Source organism: Spodoptera frugiperda, chromosome 21 (genome assembly GCF_023101765.2).
Source record: "Spodoptera frugiperda isolate SF20-4 chromosome 21, AGI-APGP_CSIRO_Sfru_2.0, whole genome shotgun sequence".
Taxonomy (NCBI): Eukaryota; Metazoa; Arthropoda; class Insecta; order Lepidoptera; family Noctuidae; genus Spodoptera; species Spodoptera frugiperda.
Window position 1 is genome coordinate 4,586,530 of NC_064232.1, and position 13,321 is coordinate 4,599,850.

General features: G+C 39.5%; 2 protein-coding genes across 19 annotated transcripts in view; one reads left to right on the forward strand and one right to left on the reverse strand.

Moving 5' to 3' along the window:
- Positions 1 to 1,599: 1,599 nt before the first annotated feature.
- Positions 1,600 to 10,084, reverse strand: LOC118280266 (kanadaptin). The gene is made up of 10 exons (XM_035600212.2): positions 9,613 to 10,084; positions 8,768 to 8,900; positions 8,112 to 8,304; positions 7,430 to 7,607; positions 6,586 to 6,757; positions 5,917 to 6,065; positions 5,091 to 5,260; positions 3,979 to 4,164; positions 2,969 to 3,114; positions 1,600 to 2,434 (listed from the first exon to the last, which is right to left on the reverse strand). Exons 1-10 carry the CDS (start codon positions 9,881 to 9,883, stop codon positions 2,080 to 2,082), a joined length of 1,953 nt encoding a protein of 650 aa, XP_035456105.2. The 5' UTR covers positions 9,884 to 10,084; the 3' UTR covers positions 1,600 to 2,079.
- Positions 10,085 to 10,300: 216 nt separating this feature from the next.
- The window catches only part of LOC118280268 (mitogen-activated protein kinase-binding protein 1), a 181,245-nt gene continuing 178,224 nt past the window's right edge, over positions 10,301 to 13,321 (forward strand). For 2 of the 18 annotated variants that reach the window (XM_035600214.2, XM_035600216.2), the window contains exon 1: positions 10,389 to 10,770. The gene's annotated coding sequence lies outside the window, so the exon portion shown is untranslated. Of the gene's footprint in view, positions 10,771 to 13,321 lie in introns of all 18 variants that reach the window. The other 16 variants (XM_050701730.1, XM_035600218.2, XM_035600220.2 and 13 more) reach the window with 12 other exon arrangements.

The following is a 13,321-nucleotide window of genomic DNA, read 5'->3' on the forward strand; positions in this document are numbered from 1 at the left end:
TTTACATATCAACAAATACATATTTTTCATTTTCAGAGATGCAATAAATTGCCTTCACACAAAGGGGAGGTCCGTTTACTTTGCAGCTTTTACCAACGTCATAGAAATGTTGATATCTTTATTTGTAAGTTAAATTCAAGTGAAGTAATAATATTTTATATATTCCAAACTAAATGAAAATCATTGTTTTTAAAATGTCAAATTTAATTAATAAATTTTGATTACTTTTATTGTATTTTTTGATGGCCAGAACTGGCACACGACCGTGGCCAGAAATGGCACGAATCTGGCCAAAAATGGCACAAACTCCCTTTTTTTTTTCTTTTTTATACAGTTATTTTTCTATTGGACGTTCTTTAAAAAAAGGGGTTTCTTAGGCAAGGTTAATACATGTTAAATGACTTTTTACAAGAAATATGTTCGTGATAACAAAAACTATAAGTTAAGAAAGCCTCAAAGTCGACAAAATTCTTAAAGTGGCCACAACCGGGTCACTTACGATACTTATGTATTAGCATAATTCTAGACTTCGTGTTACTACTGAGAAATTTTCGGTAAACCGAAAAAAGCCCAGTAATTCTTTGCCCGACCGGGGAATGGAACCCGAGACCCAGGCAGTCGCTCATGCGACCACTAGACCAACGAGGCAGATCGTACTACTTGTTTACAATTACAGAATACGGAATTGGTGTGATCATAGGCATAGCCAGGGGTAGGTTTTGGGGGTTCAAACCCCCTCCCCCCCGAAAAATGCGTACCTAGACATTATAGAGCGTTATTTTTCTAGTTAGCATAGTACATCCCCTGTTTGGCAAAGGTCTCTATGACTACCTATGAATCTGTTTATTACATAAATTGTTTTTTTTCTCATGTATGAAGGAAGTTTTTTTTTGTGTTTGTCACACATTTCATGGGTCGACTTTCTTGAACCCCTGCCGAAACTAAAACCTGGCTACGCCTATGGGTGTGATACAGAATCGCACTGCTGTAACGAATTATATAAAAATACTAGCTTCTATATAAAAAATTAGGGTTGTACTACCCCTAACATTTAGGGGGATGAAAAATAGATGTTGGCCGATTCTCATAGATACCGGATAAGCACAAAAAATTTCATCAAAATCGGTCAAGCTGTTTCGGAGGAGTATGGCAACGAAAACTGTGACACGAGAATTTTATATATCTAATCTCTATCCATGATCTAATCTGAATTACGCACACCTTTAATTATTGCTGTATCATCATGAAACTTGGCAGTTGTATCTAGATTGGATGACAATACAAAACTGTAGAGTGAGCTGTTGTTGGCCGTATTTCCGAACCAATACGACCTTCAAACCTTCAAAAAGACGGTAATGCATCTGTGACGCCTCTGATGTTGCGGGTATCCATGGGCAGAGCTGATCGTTTACCATCAGAATTAATTATAAGTACTACTACTAAATATTTGTTTTATGTTAAGATTCGTAGTACCGTAACCCAATAACACACAGTAAAACGGGGTGAATAGATGTTAGAATATTTCCCAACATTTATTCACCCCTCCTCTCTATCTATTCACCCCAGTTTACCGTTAGTAAATAAAATAAAACAAACATAAACCTTATAATTCATTTAATTTAATAACAAACTTGTTTGTTAACAGTGAAAATTATCTATCTTATGTCAACACTACTTAACACGAAACTTCGAGTCCGATTATCAAGATTTTTCGAAAATTTTAACAGCACATTTTTTTTTAATTTGTGTTAGTGCAAAAGTCTAACCTGCCTGTCTTTATGTCCCTAGAGTCTACAACGATTGGAAATAGGAAATCCAATGGAGTGCTGAGGAAGGGTAGGGGAGGGGGAAGGGGTAGGGGGAGGACCGAAGATGGAGGGTAAGGAGAGAGAGTAGAGAGGATAGGGGCGGGGTATAGAGGGGAAGAGGGGATATAAGAGGGGAAGGGACGGTTGAGGGGAGGGGAGATAAGAGTGGGAGGGGGTAGAGGTAGAGGATCAGGGTTTTACTAACACACCCACAACACCAGAGAAATTACAAGTTCGTTTTAAGTTTCGTTCGCTTTACACGCCTGCTTTATTAAGTCTCTTTTTCCATAATTTCTGGTAGATCCCTGTCGCTGGTTTGGTCGTAATAATCTTCAGGTATCACGTAATTTTCAGGGGGACGCATTGGACCGTACATTTTAGTTTTTGTACTCTCTTGTCTATCTCCTTCTTCTACCTTAGAATCTCCTTCTTTCTCCACTTCATTTCTTTTAACTTCTCTAGCATCTACTTCTGTATTTAATTTATTTTCTTCTTTTTGATGATTATTTGACGAATGATCGTCATCATCATCATCATCGTCCATTTCTTCAACAAATTCGGATTCCTCTTGTTTTACATCTTTTCTGACTTTGACTTTCTTCTCTGTGTCATCTTTCAGTATTAATCTGGGGAGGAAAGAAGAATCATTATATTTTGTTTGTTAAGAAGACGGATCACAATCCATACAAAATTACCCCATCTCCTATAACATAGTGACTCATAGCATGAGGTACGACGTAACAATCCGGTTAACGAACGTATCACCTGATAGTAAGCAATCACCACCGCCCATAGACACTTGAAACACCAGAGACGTTACAAGGATGTAGCCGGCCTTTTGGGGGTTAGGAATTTAAGGGTTGTTGGGGATTCGGGAATTGGGAAGATTGGGAAGGGGGGAATTGGGCCTGCGGTAACCTCACTCACACAACGAAACACAACGCAAACGTTGTTTCACGTCGGTTTTAGGTGAGGCCGTGGTATCACTCCGGTCGAGCCGGCCAGGAGTGCCGAAGTATGGCTCTCAAACACTTACTATTAGTGACCATTTCAGTTTAATACATTGACTGCCAACAAAAATCTGTTGAAGGCAAATCCTCCGCTAGCGCCGGTCACTTTTGCCCCCATGGCGTTTAATGTCTTAAAAACGTAAATCTCACCTTTTCCCGTACACAGCGGAGTTGCTGGCCTGTTTGATGTGGATCTTGGTATCTTTCTTCACGAGTGGGGGTAAATGCGCCGGCCGCGCCAGCTCAGCCAGGCGCTGCGTCTTCGACAGGTCCGCCTTTAGCTTCTGAATGGTCATCTGTTGAAGAACATTATGGTAATATGGTTAAAACATAAATAATTTCGACTAACGGTATAACAGACAAATGGGGTGAATATTATTGTAGGGGGACGGGGTGAATAGGTACAGAAGAGATTCACCCTTTAAATTGTATTCATCCAGTTTTAAGGTACTTAATTTTGGTGCGTTTCAAGCTATTTTTCAAGAAATAAGTATATCATTTCAATTTGACGTCATTATCATCTGGTAGGATAGTATTAAAAACTATTTAAGATGGTATATTAAAACAATTAGTTTGGAAAATACCCTATCCATGATATTATTCTATAGAATCAATGAGTACACGGATCACCTGACGGTAAGCAATCACCACCATCTTAGGGCACACTGAAGAAGTTACAAGTTCGGTATAGGTCTCTTGGGGGTTAGGAATTTCGGGGGTTGGGGTTTAGTGGATATTGGGGAAGGGGGGTTGGGAATATCGATCCTCCGGTAACCCTACTGACAAGACATCAAACAAAGCAAGCGTTGTGTTATTTGTATTTGATGTGTTTGATTCCGTGTGCTACTTTTCTCCATAACTTCACGCCTTTAATCCCCGAAAGGGTATGCAGAGGTGCACGTTATGGCACATAATGCCAATGTACACCCACATTTCACAATTAATGTTCTTAGTCCCATGTAATAGGTGGTGAGCCTATTGCCATATACCGGGCACATTTCCAGACTCCGTGCTACCACTGAAAATTTTTCGAAAAACCGAAAAATGCCCAGTAATACTTCGCCCGACCCGGGAATCGAAGCCGAGACCCCTTGCCCGGCAGTCGCACTATGCAACCAGTCTACTTTTCTGTGTTATAATAATTAGTAATGCCATCTTACCTTAGTCCTAGATATCTCAGCTTTAGTCGCCATGCTCTGTCCCTGCTTGCTGAGGCTGCTCATGTACTGGTCCAGCTCGTCCCCCTCCTCGCTGCTCTGCTGGCCCGCCGTGGAACTGCTGCGTAGTGCTGAGAGGTTCCTCTCTTCTGTCGCTATCTTCTTTTCTATTTCTGTTATTTCTTTTAACTGCGGGTGGAAAAGAGTAATTTATAATTAATAATATATATCTATACAATGTGATAGGGGTGAGACTTCTAACCCGTTAAGGCTGAGTACTACATCTAATTTTATCGACAAAAGTCGGGGGTCGAAGGGGTCGAATCCCCCCCCTAAAAGTTATGGCTATTTTAATATTTTTTTTATATCAAAGGTTGTATGCGTCGTAGAAACAAAAAAAAAACGACAAACGGTAGCTAATAACCTTGGCTAACTAATTCATTACTTTTTTCATATGTTTGATAATGTTTTGGTGAGAAAAAAAAATCACTATTTTCCAATATTTTCAATTAGGGGTTCAACCCCCCATATTATTTTTTTTGTCGATAAAATTAGATGTAGTACTCAGCCTTAACGGGTTAGAAGTCCCACGCCTATCACATTGTATATAATTATTGCTCACTAGATGGAGCTAATGTGAACTTGTAATTTTTCGTCCAATAGGGAATTAGCTAGTGCCATACCATTGGTGGTTCAATATTTGAACAAAAAACCTTTGCTGCATTTACGCTATCTGGTGATAGTAGCAGACAGTAGATTTTGGCTTGGTGATAATAACTTCAGCTGTCTACCCCTTAAGGGAGATTAGAGATTAGTGCCTAGTTCGATTCCCGGGTCGGGTAAATCATCATTGAAGTATTTTCAGTAGTTATTAAAACATAAACTGGAACTGCGACATTATATGGCAATAGGCTCACATCTTGAGATATGACATGAGACTCATAACAAGTAAAAACTGGACTTTCTTTTGAGAGAGGAAAGTCAAAAAATTTGTGAATCACACAAATAATTGGTCCGTGCGGGAATCGCACCTGCTACACATTGCACGGCAGCCGGTTGCCGTGCAGTGTGTAGCGCGATATATATAGTCATAAATAAAATTATTCTAGACTGACCAAATCATCATAAGTCCTAGGTTTCTCGTCCTCGACGGGCGCGGCTCCATGTTTCTGCATCCTCAGTTTGCGTTTCCTCTCGACGCTGCCGGTGCGGTCCAGGAAGGTGTCATCATCAGAGTCGTAGAAGTCGTCCGCTGACCAATCGCGCTCCTTGCGTTTGCGAGATTCTGAGGAGGTAACAGTGTATTTGTTAGTTTTTTGAAGGTGCATGTTTTAAGAGAAATATGGTAAGTTTTCTATAAGACACTTGTTTGTTTGTTTGTTTGGATGCGTTAATCTCCGGAACTACTGGACGGATTTGAATACATATTTTTGTATTGGATAGCGCTTTTATCGAGGAAGGTTATAAACTATATAACATCACGCTAGGATCAATAGGAGCTGAGCTGAGCAGGTGAAACCATGCGGAAGTAGCTTGTGTATATAAACATGTGCTGATAATCGCAAGATGTGCGCATATCTCGAGAACGGCTAAACTGATTTCACTAATAAATATGCGCAGATAAAAAAGAGGATTTTTCATAATCTCCAGACTTGGCAAGTAGTAAGTCTGATATTCCCTTTCACGTCACCCTGGGCGGGGGGAGCCATCAGATAATATTTCCCCTCAAAAAATAATCCGGACAGAGCGGTACCGACTAATCAGGGAGTGTATCTATCTGGCCTGAAACGGGTATGTAACACCCACATGAAGATAATATTTCCCCTCAAAAAATAATCCGGACAGAGCGGTACCGACTAATCAGGGAGTGTATCTATCTGGCCTGAAACGGGTATGTAACACCCACATGAAGAGAAAAGGTGGTGATAACTAAATACTGACCATGTTTAGACTGCCGCAGCAGCCCGGCCCTGTCCAGTATCCGGCAGGCCTCCAACGCGCAGGCTATCACCGCCTCCTTTTTCTTGCCTTTGTGGATCACCTCGGCGACCACCGGGTTACCTCGGGCGTCGTCTATCGGGAGTTCTACCCTGAAATTTTAATATTTTTTTGGATATCAAAGTCATCTCTAAGTAGTGGTATGGGTCATATGGGCCATACTTTTAGAATTGTATTTGGGTGTCAGTTCAATAGTAAACTAATAACACCACTGGTAAAAAATTCAATTACTTTGTATATAGGGTGACTGGTAATTACCAGTCACCCTATATGTGCACACCTTCATTATATATAACATACAGACCTACAACTTCTCTACGTCGTTGGCCGAGTAGTTGCAAGTGCAACTGTCGGACAAGGGGTCTCGGGTTCGATTCCCGGATCGGCCGAAGTATTACTGGGTTTTTTCGGTTTTTCGAAAATTTCTCAGTAGTAGCACGGAGTTTGGAATTGTGACCGGTATATGGCAATAGGCTCACCACCTATTACATGGGACTTACAACATAAATTGTGACAAGTGGGTGTACATTGTACAATACCAGTGCCATAATGTGCACCTCTGCCTACCGCTTCGGGGTTTAAAGGCTGGACGATATAATAAAACATACAGACCTACAAACGAACTGGCCGACGCCCTTCTCATCACAATTATAGTTGAGTTCATGTCCCTCCCTTTCGAAGTACCCGCGGAGGGTCTTCTTAGGATCCTCCAAGTACAGCTCCTCGTTGGCGGTGACGGCGTAAGGATTGTCAGCCAGATCCGGCTCCTCTTCAGCATCCTCTCCTGTAAATTGAAGAAAAATAAAAATAAGGGAACAGTTGTATTACGTGCCTTAATGTGCACCTCTGCCTACCCCTTCTGGGATAAAAGGCGTGACGATACGATATGGAACCGCCTTCAAGTGCGGACCTCAATTTTATAGTCGGGTAATATAACCCATGAGGACGTCATGGCGACGTGGCCGGTAACGTTGCCAACTATTTCGTATACTTGGCAACGTCACCAGTCGGTCACCAAGTGAGTTAGCCGTCATAAATTTTACGGTCTCTAAGTACGGCAGTAAGACATTAGCAATAAGGTTTTTTATGGAATAAGCCGGTAATCGAGTAGACGGATCACCTGATGGTAAGCAATCGCCGCCGTCCATGGACACTTGAAACACCAGAGAAGTTACAAGTGCGTTACCGGCTTTATGGGGGTTAGGAATTTAAGGGATGTTGGGGAATCGGGGATTGGGAAGAATGGGGTAATTGGACCTCTGGTAACCTCACTCACACAACGAAACACAACGCTAACGTTGTTTTACGTCGGTTTTCGGTGAGGCCGTGGTATCACTCCGGTCGAGCCGGCCCAATCGTGCCGACGCATGTCTCTCCCACACTTAGACAAAGTACGGCAATAGGACATAAGCAATAAGGTTCATTTTCCAATAACAACTATAAATCTTCAACTCACCCATCCCCCAATCGATGCCCATCTCATCTCTCCGTCGCTCCTCCTCCTTTCGCTCCCTCTCCCTCTGTTCTATAGCGTCCTGTATCATTCTGTCTCTCTCTACCTTCATAGTATTGGCTCTCTGTTTTATTTCTGTTACACTCAATTCGGACTCGCCTTCCGCGTCGAAATCTGGTCCCTGAAAGAATTCACAGCAAGATTAGATTATTAAAATGCGTCTTTTTTAAGCCAGGATCTACAGTAGATACAACCATGAAAACACCGGAACACTGAAGTCCGGCGCGTCCCAGGGACATGAATGACTGTCTTGGATCCCGCAACGAAATAAATCAGAAGATAATATAAGAGGAGTAAAAAAGACAACGATAGTTTCCATTACCCTCGGTGAATTTAATGCAGGATATAGAATTACTTAAGCCTAAAGATATATAAGGGACGGCGGCGGCGATTGCTTACCATCAGGTGATGCGTCCGCTCATTTACAGGCTTACACTATAAAACTATTTTTTTAAGTCTTTGACTGCCAATAGAAAACTGTTGAAGGCAACTCCTTCGCTAACGTCGGTCACCGGTGACCACCACGGCGTTTAATGTGTTTAATTATGTATTTTATTTGGTAAAAGTATGTAAGTTTCCCGAAAGCTAAACTTTAACAAAAAGACCACTTCATATACATACTTACCAACAAAATATAAGTCCGAGTACTGTTCCCAAACTTGATCTGGTGTCCGACCCTGACCCTGGTGTAGTGGCTGACCTTCAGCCTATCTTTGTTGAGGAAGGTGCCGTGTGTACTGCCCAGGTCATAGAGGTACCAGCCACACGGAGGCTCGCCCTCCTCGGCAAACGCTTTGTATTGGAGGACGCAGTGGTACCTACAGAGTAGATGGTAAAGTATTATTTACCAATAAACTAATAGACACCTGCTTCTCATGCATGAGGGTGCGGTTGCGAGGCCTTTGGCCAGCAGTGGCTACTTACAGGCTGTTGAAGTCTATTTGAAATGTAGACTAATAAATAAAATTGGCTAAAAATGGTTATTACATATGAATATACATAAGGTACATACAAATTTTTTTTGGTGTAGCTATCATACATAAATTCATATTTTTTTTACAATTTTTATGCCTGTTTGATCTAGCTAATCTCTAGAACGCCTGGACCGATTTTGACAGGACTTTTACTGGCAGGTAGCTGATGTACTAAGGAGTAACTGAAGCAACTTTTATTTTAGAAAAATTATCTTATATCTTTTTAATTAGTCACAAAATCCGTAACCCACGAGAACAAAGCCTCTAGGCATCAGCTAGTATCTGAACAATAAAATGCTGGGCTTACCTGGATATGGTAGGGTGTGCCATCATCACATCACAATTATTCAGTCGTCCAAACACATAGAATGCTCTCTTCGTCAAATCCATCTTGTCAACGATCATCCCGGACTTCAACACTTCTAGGGAATAGTCTGTACCTGTAAAATACATAATAATATCGTCATTTGGGTGCTGTTCCACCAGAGTAGCTATGCTACGAAGATGTAATAGATAAGCTGTGAAACTATGTGACCTTTTCCACTCATACTAAGCTATGCGAGGAAGATGCATAGCTTGAGTATGCAATGTATGATATGATAGTAGGAAAGCCATCCATAGCATACATCTTTCCATACAAAAAACATAGCTTAGCCGAGTCCGTTTAACCAGTGCTAAGCTATATACCAATGAATATAATTGGTGGAAGCCAAACGCATCCACAGCAATATAGCATAACACATCTCTGGTGGAAGAGTGAATATAAACATAATTGTAATAAACCAAAATAAAAAGTGGCTATGCTTTCCAATAAATTTTTTAATTCAACTATTGCAGAAGTTTTGAAGCTAAAACAAACAATCAACAAATAGCTTACTTTCGTAAATCTACATTATATCTAAACTATATTAGTTTATAAAGCTGAAGAGTTTGTTTGTTTAAACACGCAAATCTCCATGTGTTATAGTTGACGCCAAGTTCAATAGGAGCCGAGCAGAGCAGGTGAAACCGCGCCAGAGTCGCTAGTTCGTAGTGAAAAGACCAGTATGTTTGAGTTTCATTTCATTTATAGTAGAGTAGAACAGGTCACTACGCCGTACTTTTCGGCTTCAAAAAAGTGGGATTTAGTGAAAAATCACAATAAATACTTACCATCAGGACAAATTCCAGACCATTTTGGTTCCTTGTATGGTATTGGCATTGATAACACATCGTTTGCAACAATCACTGGCGACTCTTTCCCTCTCTCATTCGAACGCGCTGTATTCGAACCACTTTTCTCCTGTTGTTGATTTTCAGCGTCTGTCGTCTCTTCAGAATCATTCTTCACCTTTTTCGGCAGTTTACCAATACGGCCGAACAGCACAGGCTTTTTAAACACGATTTTTTCTTCGGTTTTTTGATTATCACTTGGGTCCTCCATTTTTAGGTTATGTTGCGTATTTATTATTACTAAATACTCACGATGAGTTTAGTTTGTAGATTAAGTACCTAACAATAATTACTAAGACTATTTTTTGTATAATATTAGTAATAAATTAAAGAAAAGTTTATTATTTATCAATAGACGTAAACAAACAGGTTTACAAATGTCAATAAAGTTATTTACTAGAACTAGTTATTGAGCATAACAAGTGCTATCCTTTTCTTTCACTTCATAGATAAAGGAGACAAAACAATTGTGTTTCACTTCGCAAATCTGAACTGCAATGATACTTAAGCAATTACTTGCATAAGTATCATTATCATTCTGTTGACTCATATTTTTATTAGTATTGCATTCTGATTACCTATGCATGTTATTTATCATATCAGTCAATCACAGAAATGTAAAAAGACACGACAATACACAAAGAAATAAGTTAGATTTGTAACACTATTGACGCTAACATAAACGCGTTCAAGTGATTCATTCGTTCTAAATATTTTATCTAATCTGTGACTCATTCATTCAAAAAACTCACGAATGAACTATTCCAATAGGAATGAAACTCCCAATCAATCAATTCAAAAGAATTTCGTGACGATTGCCAACCGATCGAATAAACAATATTAAAACGAACTCTCGATTTCGTAGTGTATATTGCTCAAATTGTGTTGCGTGCGTGTTTGTTTGTTCATTTTTTACACATCAGCTGTAAATATCACATGAGCAACTGTGTCGCGGTGACCATATTGTGTGCCTATACCCGCGGACCCTTGCAACAAAGATTGTAACAATATTTACTTTTATCAAAACCTTATCGTAATTCAGGTTGTTTAAGTGATTTCATAGTATTGCTGACGTCCGTCCGCGCGTAATTAACTCAGGTAAGTGTGTAAAGTTATGTTAGAAAAAGCTATAAAAAGAATGTCAAAAAGTTGTTCGTTTTTTTTGTTGCATACACATTAACAAATTTTTTGAAGATAACAATCGAATTCGGCAAGTGGTGAAAGTATATTTCACCGAAATTCTATCTTGTATAATGGTCCTATTGTTTTGATACATTTCTTTCGATTATTTCCCAAAGAATCGTGCCGTACTGCTGAAAGGAAGATTTCGTTCTTAGAATTCTAGAACTGGTTTTTGTTTAGCATTAGCCTTTCTTTTAAATTTAGTGTCAAATCTTCACAGAACAGTAATTCTATGTCAGTTAAATATTTTGGAGGTCTAGTACTTACTTATTTGTATTGAAATTGTTTAAAAAGGTTAAGCTATCATTGGTTAGGTCAGGTTGAAGGATGGGTGGTTTAGAATCTTATTTGAATGATACAAGAATCGACATCAAATCGAACTTAAATGATAGAATAAACTTATTTGTTACCCTTTTCTAATAAGACAAAGATACAATAAACTCTGCTATACATATTTATTTTTTTAAGGGTTTGAAAAATAATAAACATAAAATTTTCCTCATGGGTTTTACCCACCTACAATTTGCCTAAATACCAAGAAATTTATATCAAAATATTAAAATCGGTTCAGTACTTCTTTAACTAATTTGTTACTAACTTACATTATGAATCTATCTAGTAAAGACAGACAAAGATTTTAAATCTATTAGGACCTAGTTGATTTTAAATATTGTAATAATCAATCAATGGATAGTTTCAGGGGCAGATTTGTCTTGTGACTGTTTAAAATTAAACATGTGATGGTTGACAGGTTTCAAAGTTTAAAATATCTAGGTAATTAAAGGATTTATTACTCAAAAATTCAATATAACTACTTAACATAATTTTATTAGATGTATACTAAAAATTGTATCAAGTCCAGTTTTGCAACTTGACCCATAAAAGCACCAGTATAGTCAAAATATTACTAAATTAGTGGCCCCCTTTAGGGAATTAAACCATCACCAATATGAAAAATAAAACAGTTGGTTAGTGTGTCTTCCTACAGACAAGTCCTATTAAAAATTTGTTTGCAACCCACCAATAGGTTGCAACCCATAGTTTGGGAAACCCTGTACTAAATAATTATTATCCTTCCTTATGAATTGTTAGGTAGTGATATACCTAATTTTTGGTAATTATTAAACGTAAATACTAATATTGTATTATAATATAGCAAAAATGTCCGTTTGTTCACTAAGAGAGGATATCCCTAAATTCCCATGGGAATAGGAAAAATGTGAATCTCCAATTCATGCATTCAAAGTTGCTAGCAGAATATAATAATAACTCACATAAGTCCGCAAGGCAGCTTGTGGCGAGCTGTTGGGCAGTGGCGACCCCACGGACCTGACTCCCGGGAGAGGCCCTACTTTTTAACTCCGGTTGGTACTCGTGACTATCCGGAGTGGCCTCTCCTACCTCACTCTTGCCTTAATCGGCTGGTTTGAGTGGAGATTCGCAAGAGTGGAGTTGCCTTCAGCTCCACTTGGGGGAAGGACGTATCCCAGTAAGATGCTGGTAGGGGTCTTGACCGTACTTCCGGGATTGCTCTGATAGCCGTGGGATGCCTCCCCTTCCTCAAGCAGCTCAACGGATGTTGCTTCCCTTGTCGCTACATGCTAGCGGCCGTTTCCGGGGCCCACTATTGAGTTTGCGAGTCACCCCCTGCCTGTTTATCCGTATTTTTCAATATTGGTCAGGGGCAGGGGCCATAGTACCCATAGTTAACCGGTTAACTATTCCATAGCCACCCACACCCATATCCCTATCATTTCCTTTCACCATATCTCGCAATAGTCCTGCATCAACCGGGGATTGTCCTTTGGTGTACTTCCATAGTGCATACAGGGATAATCGCCGGCTGATGTCCCATTACATTTAGATCAAAATTGTTCAACGGGCCTCTGCGAGTTGGCTTCGGCCCCTCGTACGCCTTCCAAAGGTCCGGGACCCTGTGGTCCCGAGATTATGTACAGAACTTACATAATAATAACTCACATGTTACTTACAAAGTGTAAAATTTCATAGCTCTAATTTAAGCCCCAATAACATAAAAAAATATATTAACTCTTGAATTATTGATATGGCATGTACAAAAGAAATAGATTTATTACGTGTTAATTGATTCCATTTATTATTAATTTAACAAATTAAATAATTTTCTTGTGTGTTCCACTGCTGTTGGTAAATTAATAACTGTTTTACGGTCCAGTGAATACAAGTCTTGAATTTACATCTTGTTTTATTTGTGTAGTGTTTGATAGTAATATATTGTGTAGTTGTAGTGATTTGGATCTTTGAAAATAATATTGATTGCTGTTGGGGAATTTCATCCAATGACTTCTCTTGCCTTGGGCGAGGCGAGAGGGAGGGTCAGACTCTTACTGACTAAAAACCACCCCGTGCTTGTGTGCCCAGGAATAGGAACGGGGTGGTTTTTAGTCAGTAAGAGTCTGACCCTCCCTCTGTAAACCCGCCAGGTATA

Coding starts and splice junctions, on each gene's coding strand:
- LOC118280266 (XM_035600212.2), bottom strand. CDS start 9,883: ATGGAGGACCCAAGTGATAATCAAAAAACCGAAGAAAAAATCGTGTTT. Junction 8,305..8,767: donor GCACACCCTACCATATCCAG/GTAAGCCCAGCA, acceptor TCTACTCTGTAG/GTACCACTGCGTCCTCCAAT. Junction 5,261..5,916: donor GCTGCGGCAGTCTAAACATG/GTCAGTATTTAG, acceptor TTACCTCCTCAG/AATCTCGCAAACGCAAGGAG.